The 14,691-nt window shown below is 48.5% G+C and overlaps 1 protein-coding gene across 3 annotated transcripts in view; it reads left to right on the forward strand.

Annotated features, from left to right (window-relative positions):
• CDH1 (cadherin 1) overlaps positions 1–14,691 on the forward strand; it is a 107,434-nt gene that overhangs the window by 21,762 nt on the left and 70,981 nt on the right. For all 3 annotated transcript variants that reach the window (XM_032612456.1, XM_032612457.1, XM_032612458.1), the window contains 2 exons: positions 6,507–6,943; positions 7,844–7,958. In XM_032612456.1, coding sequence (XP_032468347.1) covers positions 6,890–6,943; positions 7,844–7,958 — 169 coding nt within the window. In that variant the 5' untranslated portion in view covers positions 6,507–6,889. The remainder of the gene's footprint in view (positions 1–6,506; positions 6,944–7,843; positions 7,959–14,691) is intronic.

The following is a 14,691-nucleotide window of genomic DNA, read 5'->3' on the forward strand; positions in this document are numbered from 1 at the left end:
AGGAGGGATGAGGCCTTCTCTGCTCGAAGTTGGGAGGCAGGAAGCACAGGTCTGTGGAACCTTATCTTGAGGTTCTGTATTCTGTAGCTATTCTGTAGCACCTTATCTTGAGACACCAGGTACAAAAGTATCTGTGCCAAGAGAGGGCACCCAGCCAGCCATGGAGCCCCATGGCAGCGGGCTCCCTCTCTTTCAGTGAGTCTAGGAGAGAGTGAGAGTTAGGTTGGAGGAATCCTGCTGCCCATGCACTCAGGGACTCAGGGATTCCTCTCAGTGAAAACCCCAGCGCCTGAGCATCGTGGAATGTGGAAATAATAATAGTTAATGTTTATTTAGGACTTCTAGTCTGCCACATTTACTTAGGTTATTTCACGTAATTTCCACAGCCACCCAACAAGGTAGGTGCTATTATTATCCCCATTTATACAGATGAGGAAATTGAGGTCCAAAGATGCTTTAAAGTGACTCATTCAAAGGCTTAGAACTAGCAGGTAGAAGAGCAGGATTCAGACCCAGGCAGCGAGGCACTAACATCTGTGCTGGGAACCATTTTGCCATACTGGTCTTGGAGCCAGAGCACCGGCCTCAAGCCTGCCCCTGCCATGACCTGGCTGTTCATCTTTCTGAGCATCAGTCACCTCCTCTGCAAAGCGGGGAGAACACCTTTTGCTCTGTGGGCAAGTTGGAGGACCAAATGATTCGACCCAGGACCCAGCCCTCTGGTTCCAACTCTCATCATTACCCCCAACCTACCCCTCATGTACTGGAAGCTCCAGCCTGGCTGAAAAACCAGTAGTTCAGGCTATGTTCTTGCCATCTTCTCTTGGCTACCCCGGGGTCTGGAATTTCAGTTCAACTCGACAGACCATTTCTTGCTAAATTAAGCAAGGTTTGCCTCTCATTTCAAATGGCACCTGGAAATAAAAGACTGCCCTGATCTCAGCAGTATAGCATGGAGATGAAGAGGCTTTGAACCCATCAAATTCCAGCTCTGTCACTTAATATGTCACCTTGGGCAAAATCTCTTTACCTCTCGAGCCTCTGCTTCTAGATCTGTAAAATGGATGTAGTGAGAGCACCCAAAGTGCTGTACGAAGACCGATACTGCTTAGAGTATCGTGAGCTCCAATAAATGGTAGCTATCACTTTTATCACACACTGTAATGTAATTACTGGTATTTAGCGCGATGCCTGGTCCTAGTTAGCATTCAGTAAATATTTAATGAATAAGTGGATGAATGTTTACTTGTCTGAATCCCTCACTACCGTATGAGCTTCTTAAGGGCAGGAATCATATTTTGTTTATTTCTGTGTCCCCATTGTTGAGCAGAGTACCTGGCACATGGGGGTGCTTAATAAATGTTTGTTGTTTCCCTGATGAGATAATGGATCTGGACAGCCATCATCCATGATTCTAAAACCACAAGGTGAAAGGTTGTTGGAGAACTTGATACTGGAAAGATCAGCTGACACCAACTGAATCTTAGTATCCTAAAAGTGAGTCAGCCAGACAATTTCTTGCTTCCTGATATGATGCTATAGGAAGTACTCAGTACCCGTTATGAAATATTTTTGCGTAAAAAAAATTGAATTTGAATCAAATCAAACGTCTAGATCTAGTTTACATGACATATGGGAGAGAGGGACATGGTAAGTGGCACCATGAGGATGCATTTGATCAATATACAAAATGCAAGATATCCAACAGGACAAATGACCGGGTATCTTAAAAAATAAATGCCCCTTAAAAACAAACAAACTCTGTAAATCCGGAGTTATATCAAAACAGAAACAAACAAAAGGGATCTGTTCATTTTCTTGATTGTGCTGATGGCTTCACAGTATTTGCATATGCCAGAACATCAAACTGTGTACTTAAACATGTGCAGTCAATTATACTTCAGAAAAGCTGGACAAGGGTCTTCCTTGGCGGTCCAGTGGAAGACACTGCACTTCCACCGCAGGGGGCACAGGGTCCATCCCTGCTTGGGGAACTCAGCTTCTGCATGCTGCACAGCACAGCCAAAAAGTAAAAAAAAAGCCGGACAAAAAAGGATGGGGAGACTTGTACAAATATAAAGAGACTCAAGGGACATATAGCCCAATGCAAAATGTGACTCGTGCTTGAATCCTGATACAAACAAATTGTTAAAAAGACATTTTTTAGCCATTAGATAATATTGAGGAATTGTGAGTTTTATTAGGCGTTATTACTTAATTGGATGATGGTCATGTTCTCCGAGATGCAGACTGACATATTTACAGGGGAAATTACGTTACCTGGGATTTGCTTTAAAATGGTCTGCAAAAATAAAAATGCAAGTGTACATATGTATTGGAATGCCCAAAATGGAACACTAATACCACCAGCGAGGATGTGGAGCAACAGGAACTCTCATTCACTGCTAGTGGGAATGCAAAATGGTGCAGCCACTTCGGAAGCCCGTTTGGCAATTTCTTACAAAACTCAACGTATACTTACCATACAATCAGCAACCATGCTCCTTGGTATTTACCCAAAGGAGTTGAAAACTTACATCCACACAAAAAAACTGCACATGGATGTTTATAGCAGCTTTATTCATAATTGCCAAAACTTGGAAGCAACCAAGATGTCCTTCAGTAGGTGAATGGATAAATAAATTGTAGTACATCCTGACAATGGAATATTATTCAATGCTAAGAAGAAATGAGCTATCAAGTCATGAAAAGACATGGAACAACCTTCAATGCATATCACTAAGTAAAAGAAGCCAATCTGAAAGTCTACATACCTGCAAAAGGCATACCAAAAGTTTTGCCTTTTCCAGAATGTCATGTAATGTGATTCCAACTACATGATATTCTGGAAAAGGCAAAACTTGGGAGACAGTAAAAAGATCAGTGGTTGACAGGAGTTTGGGGAGAGGGAGGGATGAATAGGCAGGCAGGGCACAGTGGATTTTAGGGCAGTGAAATGACTCTGTATGGTACTACAATGGCGGATTCACATCATTATGCATTTGTCCAAACCCATAGAACATACGACACCCGGAGTGAACCATAATGTCAGCTATGGACTTTGGGTGATTATGATGTGTCAGTGTAGGTTCATCAGTTGTAACAAATGTACTGCTCTAGTGGGGGATGTTGATGGGGGTGACTATGTATGTGTTGGGGAGAGGGTATTTAGGAAATCTCTGTACCTCCTTACTCAAATTTGCTGCGAACCTAAAACTACTTTTTAAAAAATAGTCTTAGTTTTTTTTTTTTTAAACTCAGGGATGAAAATATGAAACAAGATTTGGTGCAACGTTCACATGTTACAAAATTATACAAATTGCAAAAAATAATTGTTGGCACTAGATGATAGATACACGGTGTTTCATTATAACTATTCATGGTGTGCATTATACTATTTTTCCTTGTGTTTGAAATAAAAATGTTTCTTGCAGACGTGAGTGGCTGAGCTGCAAAGGGCGGTACCCCTATCAGTTACCACATTTTAACAGGAGGCTGAAGTGGGATATCCAGTTCCCTCCCCGGCGTGCTGGCAGGCAGCCCGGCCCAGCAGAGGTGTCAGGAGCCCCCAGGAGCAGCTAGTATGGAGCCTCCTCTCCCCACACAATGGGGAGTCTGATCTGGCTGCAATCCCCAGCAATTCCACTTTCCCTGGGATTCCTCCGCAGCCGGCTAGGGGGTTGGGCTCCTCTTGGCTGAGGCTGGGGTAGGGGTGCCCCTCCCAGTCTGAGTGCCTTTATTACCACCCCTTTGCCAGAAGATGAAAGGAGCAGGACCGCCTGGGGAGTTAATCTTTAGCCTCCAAGCTGACCAGTTGCCAGGACACCCAGGAAATGAAAGTCGTCAGAGACACACCCTGCAGGCAATAAGGAAATCTAGTGTTGGTCATGCCAATGACGGAAGCCCGGTTAGCACCAGCGGTAGTAGGGTCTGTCATCCACCTAGAATGGTACCCGCAAGGCCTCCGGTCAACATTTCTTTCCCTGGTTAATGCCTGAAATTCTACCATTAACACTGGACTGGCCCTCAGAGAGAACTCAACTTCCAAGATTTTGATTTTTCTTTCCCCGAGTTGAGAAGCTAATGAAAGCAATGGACCTTACCACCTGCACCAACAGGTTTGCTAACGGTCTCAGGAGTTTCACGACCACTCACGCCATGAAGCCCATCCGTAGACACCAGGTTAAGAACGCCTCGCGGAGTTTACTGGTTCCAAAGATTTCCTTCCTTTGAAAGGATTATACCCCAGAGCTCTCTTTAAAATGCAAATGACCTTGGGAAGGTCTCAAAGACTAAACAGCCCCCATGAAAGAGTTTTTCCAAGCAGAGGCCAGAGATAGCCTAAGAGACTTTAACTGCAGGGCTGGGAAAAGGAGAGCCTGGGGGTGGGGAGGCTCCATGGGGGCTCACAGTTTTGCCTGGAACTGGAAGGGGAATGTATTGAGCCCAGAGTGCTAATAGCTAACTTCACGGAGCGCTTATACGAACGAACCTTGTGAATTAAGTGCTGCCAACATCCTCATTTTATGGATGAGGAAACTGAGACTGGACGTGCTACCCAGATGGTGGCAGAGCAGGAATTTTAACCCTCCATCAGCCTGAGATCAGGCAGCAGAGGCTCACCTTCACCTGCTCATTTGATCCTCACAATGAGGTATCCTTTCTTGATGGAAGAGGAAATTGAGGCAGTTCACTGAGGGCCACACAAGGCCCTGTCTCCACAGGAAACCCCTGTGCATCCTCTGTTCACCCTGGCTCACCCTGGACCGCTGAGGGCAGGCAGCCCTTCCTGGCCCGCTCCCTGGAGCTTGGAGAAGGGCTTGCCGAGAAGTCTGAAGCGAGCTCATGCCTGACCTGTCCTCACTGCCCCTAACTGTTTTCTAAGATGCTTTTTATTGAATTATCAGAGTGTAATGGAGGAGTCGATGAGAGCTGCCGTGGAGTTACAAGGCCAGGGCTTTGTGGGAGGAGGAAAGCAAAGCCCTAAAGTCTCCCTGGGCTGAGTGATGGTATAAAACATGAATTTTTACATAACTGAGGGGAAAAAAAATAAACGGACAAGCCGCCCCATGGGGGAAACGCCTCTTTCTGTCTTTCCATTTTCTTGCTTAATGCACTGTCCTGCAGGAGCCTCAGTGGGAAAGGAAATACTGGAGCCTTTTCCCTCAAAGTCTCCTGGTGGGTTGAGGCAGAGAGAGAGCCAAGATGCAGAAATCCAAATGGCCTGGGCGTGTGCTCAGAAACCCATTAAAATGGAGGGGACAGGTTGCGGGGTGGTGGCTGGACTGACCTGAAACCGTGTCTTGGTTCAAGACAGTGCCTCTCCTCTGGGGTTGAGAAAGTAGCCTCAGTGGGCTCAGATTCACTTTTAGCTCTGGGTGAAATATTGTAAACATGGTCTTCCCCATGAGCAAGGGGGAAAGGGGGTGGTCCGTTCCAAAGAACAACCTCCCCACCCAACACTTACTGAGCAGTTGCTACCAGGCAACAAGCACTCTGCTTAGTGATTTTCTTACATTAGCTCCTAAGGACCCATTTATACAGATGAAAATACTGACTTGCCCAAAGTTGCACAGCTAGTGAGTGGCTGACTCCACACACTGTAGTGCTTTTGTTTGTTTGTTTGTTTTTGTATTTTTCCAGCTTTATTGTGATACAATTGACATATAACATTGTGTAAGTTTAAGGTGTACAAAATGTTGATTTGATACACTTACATATATTGCAAAATGATTACTACCATAGTAACTAACACTTAGCTAACACATACCTAACTCATAGCTAACACCCCCATCATATCACATAATTACCATTTCTTTTTACACGTACTGTAGTTCTGATCATGATTCAAGGGTAGAGGGAAAGATGGTGTCCGTTGCATGGGACATAGAAAGAGTTATTTGCAAATGAAAGGTTTGGGTGATCTCTAATGGATCTCTTCCAGTCAACATTAAAGGACAGATTGAAAACTGCAGCTCCAGCTGGCGATTTTGTGGGACCACATGAGGTGAAGTTAATAGAATAGGGGCTCTGGAATCAGAGGGAGGTGGGTTCCAGTCCTCTATCACTTCCTACTGGCTTCCAATTCTTTATGCCTCAGTTGTCTGCCTATCAAATGGGAATAATAACACAGCTCTTGTGTTGTTTTGAGATGAGATTAAATGAGATGGTTAATGTTATGCTTAGCACGGAGCCCGGCACAGTAACTTTTAATGCCCAGCACCTATTGTTAACTATTATTATCCCTAACCTCTGTATCGAGCTTTTGTGGTGCAGCAAACATTGGTCTTATTAATTGTATGACAACTTCACAACAACACAGGGAGGCTCGGTGATTATTATTCCCTTTGGGAAGGTGGAGAAACTGAAGCTTTCAAGAGCGGCGGGGGCGGGGGGGGGGGCCCGGGGTCCCGCCCAGTGAATTGATTTGCAGATTCACGAACCGATGGAGACCTGAAGTTAAAAAGACAGAAGTAGTTAAAGAGTAAAATCCTTTCTGGTCCCAGGTGTTAGTGAGCCACCGCGAGGCTGGTATTCAAACCTGATGGTAATAGGAATCATGGAGCCCTACCCGCTGCTCTGACTCTACAATCCGGTCACCGGGTCGGCATGAGGCTGGGGGGCGGGAGCGGGGGCGGAGCGTCCGCCCAAGCCAGCGGAGGAAGCCCGAGGCCTTTCCGCGCCGGTCATTGGCTGCGGCCGGGCAGGTGCATCCTCAGCCAATCAGCGGTGCCGGAGGCGGGGCCGCCGAGGCTCACCTGGCTCCCGCGGCACTGCCCAGCTCAGTGGCGTCCGGAACCCTAAAAAACCTGTGAATTCGCGGAAGTTCTGCCAGACTCGAGCCCGGCCCAGCTCGGCCGGACCCTACTCGACCCCCGCCTGGCCCGCCATGGGCCCTCCGTGCCGCAGCCTCTCTGCGCTCCTGCTGCTGCTGCTGCTGCAGGTACGTTGGGTCCCCTGACTTTGCAGGAGACGCCTTCCGGACCCACCAACCGCACCCCGGCCCCCAGCCCCTTCCTCTCTTTCGTCGTCCCTTCCTCTCTCCTGTCATCCCCAGTCCCTCTTCTTCCAAGAAAGTTTGGGTACAAAGGGCCTGAATGGCCTGGAAACTGCGCCGCGCTCTGGATTCCACGGAGAAGGGAGTGGGAGCGGGTGAGGGTGAAGGGCGAGCGCGGCTTTGCCCACTGCCTCCCGCAAATGCCTGAGGTGGGGGGGCGCGCCTCACTGCAGCCTCCGGGGACTCGGGTGGGCTAAGGGCGGGCAGCGGAGGGCATGGAGTAGGGTGGGCGTCGGGGTATGGGGTAGGGGAGCCCTGGTGCAAATCCGGGGGGAGCCGGGAGTAGTGGGAACGACCTCTGAGGTAAGGCAAGGGGAACCAACAGATAAAGAAGGCACCTGCCCTGTAAAGAAAGGGTGGTAAATAGGTATGGGGACGTCCCCGGGACAAGAAAGTAGGGTCAAAAGGGGTTGGAACGCCCCTCGGTCTGAGGAACTGGGCTTAAGAGTGGGAGCTCTCCCGGCATAGGGAAAGTGGAATTTGGAAGCGTAAAGATGCCTCCAATGAAATTAAAAAGGAGACTGGAAGGAAAGGGGTGCTAGGTCTGGAGAAAGTGACCCAGCAGCCGCCTCTCCTGGGAAGTCCTGGGGGCTTGGCGGCCACAGGTTTCCGAATGAAAGAGTTTGGCGTGGCTGCCTGCCCGGGGGGATGGGGATGGGCATGGGGGTGGGTCACTCCCACAGTCCTGGCGCCGGGAGCGAGGGAGGGGAGGCACTGTTGGTTTCGGTGTGGGCGGGAGGGGACCCTCTCAAGTCACCCGGGTTCCATATCTTTCTCCTACCCCAGGTCTCATCGTGGCTCTGCCAGGAGCCGGAGTCCTGCAATCCCGGCTTTGGCGCCGAGAGCTACACGTTCACCGTGCCCCGGCTGCACTTGGAGAGAGGCCGAGTCCTGGGCAGAGGTGAGGGCGCGCCGCAGTTGTCCCTGAGCGGGGTGGGGTGGGAGTGGGAAGGGTCCGAGAAATTGCGCACCCACACCCCTGGGCTGGACTGGGCGAGCCCCTTCTTCCCTGACTCAGGTGACACCCCTTTGTAATTTACACAGATGCAGGGATCTAAACTTTTGCCATGATAGAGTAGTTGGGGTTGAGGGGGCTATCTTGTATGGTTGACTTAGTTATGGGGGGCACTTATTAGAGGCCTTCAGTGTGTCTCATATTGTCCTGACCACTTTATATATATAACTTTTTCAGGGCTACTGATTCTTTTATTTTTTTACTTTTTAAAAGTTTTGGTTGCATTGGGTCTTCATTGCTATGTGAGGGCTCTTCTCTAGTTGCGGTGAGCGGGGTCTACTCTTTGTTGCGGTGCGCGGGCTTCTCATCGTGCTGGCTTCTCTTGTTGCAGAGCACGGGCTCTAGGCCCGCAGGCTTCAGTAGTTGTGGCATGTGGGCTCAGTAGTTGTGGCTCGTGGGCTCTAGAGCGCAGGCTCAGTAGCTGTGGTGCACCGGTTTAGTTGCTCCGCGGCCTGTGGGATCTTCCCGGAACAGGGCTCGAACCCATGTCCTCTGCATTGGCAGGTGGATTCTTAGCCACTGCACCACCAGGGAAGCCCATCCTGACCACTTTGAGACAGTCTATCATTTTAGGCTGCAAAAACCTGATGTGTGGGAAGAGGGTGGGGGTGGGTGGTAATTCCCGTGGTACAGATGAGCAAATGTGAGGTTCAGGAGGGTGGAGCCCACTTGCCCCAGGTTCAGCAGAGCAAGAATCTGAGCTAGGATCTGACTCCAAGGCCCCATTCTGCAACATCTCTTGGGATGACTGAGGAGCCCTCTTTTAGTCACCAGACTGTGGCTTTTGCTCATAGAGATGAAAACATTTTGATACAGGTACCATTCCCCCAAGGAATAATGGTGTGTGTGTGTTTGTGTGTGTGTGTGTGTGTGTGTGTGTTTCAAAAACCTGGTAGCTCTGACTCAGGGAATGAAAACGGACACAGTGTGCCTCTGGGTCTTATCACTGCGATAATCAGGATTCTAGAGCTTGCTTTGTTTCACTTCACTGTTGCCCAGGAGTGAGAGCAAGGGAAGGTCGGTTTCTCTTCTGGTTTCACAGATTCCCAGGTGCTTATTTCCTACCAAAGGACTTTCTCCTCCCTCTTGATTTAGTTGATAGGGCAGGTATCATAACAATAAAAGAAACACTTTTTGAAATGAGAAATCACCCACAATTCCCCTAAGGCAATTCACTGTTTATTCTTCCAGTCTTTGGCCATGTGAAAAATCTACAGCAATCATGCTGTTGTCTGAAAGTTTTTTTGAACTTTGAAAGTTGTTCCAACAGTAGGAGACTTTTTTTTTTTTAAACAGCTTGATTGATTAAACATATTTGCTTTTCTGAGTCACGTCTGTGTTGTGTGGAGCTTTCTATTGGGTCAGAAAGGAAGTGTTGTCTGCCTGGTTTTGCAGTGGGTCCACCATTACTCGGCCAGTCTCTGCTTGATGTTCTGCCCGGCCCTATGCTGGGCCCCCCGGGAGTGATTGAGGAGATATAGGGATACTTCATCCCTGCCCCTGGTATTTCACACTCCAGCAGGTTGCTAAGAAATGTCCCAGGACCCGCTTAGAGAACATTGTGGGACATGGGCACTTAGGTGGCAGAGTATGGGTGCCCTGGGGTGTTCTGATGGGTATCAGTGGGCAGTGAAGACTGGCTTCTGGGTGGAGGCAAAGTTGACTGAACCTTGAATTCGGGGCAAGGGTTAGAAATGGTGTGTGCATCTGTGTATGAGGTGTTGCAACACAAGTGTTGGTCACTTTGTTTTCCTTCACCAAGACATCTTTGTAGCACCAAGGGTGGGTTAGTCTAGTTTTTATTCCCTCCACCACCACCACCAAGCTTTTGTATCTGACCAGTAATAATATTGTTACATGTTAATAATAACATAAATGTTATTATTAATAGCCCCACCTATTCGCTTTTGAACCAGACTCTGGGACAAGCGCTTTACATGTTTTACCTCATTGAACTGTGTGACGGTGGGTACCATTGTTATTTCTGTTTTGCGATGAGGAGACTGAAGCATAAGGCAATTTCTTGATCTGCTCAGGGAGCCACAGCCGGTCTTTCTCCCATTCTTTACGCTTCTCAATAATCTCGAAAAAAAAGGAAAGAGGGTATTTGGGGAATTTGTGTCCATCGTGAAATAGGCATCATCCTCCCTATGTACCCTGGAGAGCAGAGGTGTTGATAGGGCGGGACCCTGAGGGGGCTGGTGGTGATGGAGGTGGGCCAGACCTGGTGGGAAGTGGAAGGGGCCTATAGCTGGTCGTGTTGGTGGGAGAAGTATCCTCTGGAAGCTGCTTGTGTGGCTGGTTCCAGTTCCCTTTATGTCCACGTACCCAGCCCCAGTCAACAGATTTCCTGACATTTAATTTTTTTGGCCTTTTTGGACGATGGGGTCTCCTACCACTCCAATGTGGAATCAGATGAAAGCGCCCTTCTGGTAAAATCACACATGCGATCTCAGGGAACTGGCTTTGTGATTTAAAAAGGCAGCCAGGATTTAGAGAGGTGACCTCATTCTCTTTGGACAGTCCAGGAAGATGGAGGCATGCAACATTAGTACCAGGTTTAAACATTGGCCCTGTGGGGAATTTGCTGCATGGGAGTCTGAGAACAAGGAACCTATTGCGTTATGTCCACAGGTGGCTGAAGAGTGTCACAAATAGGGTTTTGATTAAACTTAGGGGATCTTGGGGTGGTTTTCTGGGGTCGTTCCTGTGCCCTGTGAGATGGCCACCCTCACAGTCTCACTCAGCTTTGTGTTCCTTTGATTTCTCTCTACGTTTTTAGAATGGAGAACGTACATACAAACGACACCAAAACCACAACTGTAAACTGGTTCTTTAGAGTTTCTGATTATTTTCCTTTCTTTTTTTAAAGCACAAACTGGTTTGAAAAACCCAGGCTGTTAGACAGTTCCAATCTCAGGATAATGCTTGTGCACTCAGCTTTCAGTTGATTGAGGGATGGGAAAAAAAGCAGGCAGGCTTTCAAACCAATGGTTTCCTTGCTTTGCTTCCTCCTCCACCTGACCTTGGGCAAACAGGGCTTATATTTTGGGTTTGAGCTCTGATTGCTTGATGGATTGACCTTGCTCACAGGCATCCAGCTGTAAGGATTAAATACACCCATTTCCTCCTCCTTCTAAAAGATGTGCTGAAAGGTGATGGAAACGGTATGCAGGCCCCCTAATTAAACTAGGCTTTATCTATCTATCTATCTATTTATTTATGGCTGTATTGGGTCTTCGTTGCTGCATGCAGGCTTTCTCTAGTTGCGGTGAGCAGGAGCTGCTCTGGGGGCTGCTCTTCCTTGCGGTGCGGGGACTTCTCACTGCGGTGTCTTCTCTTTAAAGTATTTTTTTGCTTTTTAAGTTTTTTCTTTTTCCTTGGCTGCGCTGGGTCTTCGTAGCTGCGCACGGGCTTTCTCTAGTTGCGGTGAGTGGGGGCTACTCTTCGTAGCAGTGCGCGGGCTTCTCACTGCGGTGGCTTCTCTTGTTGCGGAGCATGAGCTCTAGGTGCGCCGGCTTCAGTAGTTGTGGCACGCGGGCTCAGTAGTTGTGGCACGCAGGCTCTAGAGCGCAGGCTCAGTAGTTGTGGCACACGGGCTTAGTTGCTCCGCGGCATGTGGGATCTTCTCGGACCAGGAATCGAACCCAGGTCTCCTGCATTGGCAGGTGGTTTCTCAACCACTGTGCCACCAGGGAAGTTCCACGGTGGCTTCTCTTGTTGTGGAGCACGGGCTCTAGGCGTGCGGGCTCAGTAGTTGTGAAGCATCGGTTTAGTTGCTCCTCGGCATGTGGGATCCTCCCCGACCAGGGATCGAACCTGTGTCCCCTGCATTGGCAGGTGGATTCTCAACGACTGTACCACCAAGGAAGTCCCTAAACTAGGTTTTAAAAAACAAATACAGAAGCCTGCTTTGGGGTCACCTTACATCATAGGATCCCTACTCCCTCACCCCTCCAACTCCTAAACATCACTTCCCTGTTACTCACATCTGTGTCAATGGTTGGTGCAAATCTCCCTGGGGAAGGAGACTAATGAGTCATTCTCCTGCCCTTGCCTTTGTGTCTCACAAGGAGTGGCAGAAACTCCTGAGCCCTGCAAAGCCATCTAAGGAAGGCTGGCACCTTCTGCTTCTGTACGGGGCCTCTAGACCTGCCTATCCTCTCAGCCAGGTGTTTATGGAAATCCCTGTTTGCTTTCTGGGGCTTTTTATTGGGTGAGCCTTTTCCTCCGAAATGCTCCTTCTAAGCCTTCCAAGCGCAGCCCCAGATAAGCCGGATGCCGAAGCAATCAGCTCTCACATCTCCCAGAAGCTGCCCATACCCAGAAATCCCTAAGAGACACCCATCACAATCCAGACTTTCTGGGTTCCCACTCTGCCTCAACCCCCATCTTCTTGCAGGGCTGTAGGCTTTCAAGGAAGGGAATGGGCTAGGGCTGGTCAGGATAGTTCCATGAGTATGAAAGACCAGGTTTGAATTTCAGCTACTAGCTGTGTGACCTTGGGTAAATCACTTTGCTTCTATGAGCCTGTTTCCCATCTGTAAAATTGGGGGGTGGGGTGGGCAATAATACTTATAGGTTTGTTGTGAGGATTAAATATGCATATTTGTTTATTTGTTTAGATTCTCTTGTCAACACACGTGGGTGCCTATTGAGTGTCAGCACTGGGCTGGACCCTGGGATTACAGTAATGAATAAAGCCGAGTGGGCTGAACATAAAGTGAGTGAGAAGGATGGTAAGGAAACAGGAAGGAGTCATTAAATAGTGGCTCATATTTCTTAGGGACAGAGTAGGCGCTCGTATTTTCAACAAATGAATGAATATTTACTACCTCATACCTTGGCTTATTTTCTTCCTCTCAAACTGTGGCCTTGGGCCAGCGCTCAACGTTGATTGTAATTGGCAGGGAGAGCTGCGTCTGTTAGAACTTTCTAAGATGCTTGTGAAGGCTGCATGCCCAGCCAGTGGCTCTTGAAGCCAGACTATAGTGATAAGTGTGTCCCAGGGATACAGTGTACTTAGTGCTTCCCTCTGAAAGCCACGGAGGGCACAGAGGGGAGACCTCAAACCCGATTCTGGAAATGGAAGGGCAGTTAGACACTTTAAAGTGTTTTTTTTTGTCTTTGGTCCATTAAAAAAAATTGTGGTGGTGTCTCTCCCTCTCCCCTCCCTCTCCCCTCCCTCTCCCCTCCCTCTCCCCTGCCTTTTCTCTTACTATTGTAAGTTTTCCTTTTATATACTTCAGCTTTTGCTTGTTACTGTTGGGAGCGTTTTAAGCCCCCTCTTTCTGCATTTTTCCTCTTCCCTTTCCTTCCTGTATCTACCTCAGTTCTCCACTCCCCCACCTCCCAAGGCCCAAGAACATTTAGAAGGTTCTTGAGTCAGACTGCCTAGATTGAAATCCAGGTAATGCCCCTTGCCAGCTGAGGGACATTGGCCAAGGACTTTCTAAGCCTTAGATTCCCCTTCTGTAAAATGGGCATAATAGTACCCATGTCACAGTGTATATTAAGTGCCCAATGAATATTACATATTAAAGCCCCTGGAGTATTTGGTGCCTTCTGTTTGAGACTCTCCCTTGTTTTACCTTTGGTTCAAACGGTTCCCTGTGCTCTCTCCCACCTGGCAAACCAGCCAAACCAGTTTCCTCACTCTCCCTGTTTCTGTGTTAAAGCAAACACTGCTCTGCAAACAGCAAACAGTGACTAGACCAAAGTGCCCTTTGCTAGGAAAGGAAATGCTGCGGTGTTTTCTTGCTTGCCACTGTGCAGTGTGCTTGGGAAGGGCTGGAGTGGGGTTGTCTGTGGACCTGCCCATGAATATTGTTCAGAATTGGGGTGGGAGGAGTGGGCAAGGTACAACTGGGTCCGGGTTGGGGGGTGCAGGAAATCAGGGTGACCTTGAACCTGGCAGCTTTTGCTTGGTTTTTAAACATATTTCATAATACAGATAGCTTAAGGGTGCCTGTCTTTTCCCTATTGCCAAAAAACGCTCTGCCCCAGCCTCTGAGACCATGGTTTACCCACATGGCTAAGCATCAAATCACCTGGAGCACTTCAAAAACCTGAAAATTCACTGAGCTGCAGTCTCTGAAGGTGGGGTTCTGACATGGCATTTTTAAAAGCTCCCCAGGAGTCTGCTGCCACCTGATTCATCGCCCTGGACAACTCCAGTGGCGAGATCAGGAATGTTTGATGAATAAATACCCAGTGCCAGCCAGGGTGTGGGCATCTGATTGCCCATCCTGAGGCCAAGGATCCAAGGGCACCCTTGATAGGGGAAGGATACGGCTGGTCGACCTGCCGTGCCGGTGAAGGAGAGCTCTGCGGGCGCAAATTAGAGCAGGCGGAGTGGAGATGGGGGTTGCCCAGAGAAGCAGCCAGTGCTGGGGGCCCTCAGGGAGATTCCAGGAATTCTCTGATACGCCCCCTCCCTCAGTGGCTAATTCCAATATACTGGAGAATGTCACTGGGGTGGGAAAATATTCAGAGGATATTTTCTGAGCGAGGAGTGCTCAGTTTTACCCCCTGGATCTTGGTGAATGAGAGGACATCCTTTGCTGGGAATAGAGGAGAAAGTAGGAGCAAGTTGGGGAAGGAAAATTTATTCTTGGTT

The sequence above is a fragment of the Phocoena sinus genome, chromosome 19, assembly GCF_008692025.1.
Source record: "Phocoena sinus isolate mPhoSin1 chromosome 19, mPhoSin1.pri, whole genome shotgun sequence".
NCBI lineage: Eukaryota > Metazoa > Chordata > Mammalia > Artiodactyla > Phocoenidae > Phocoena > Phocoena sinus.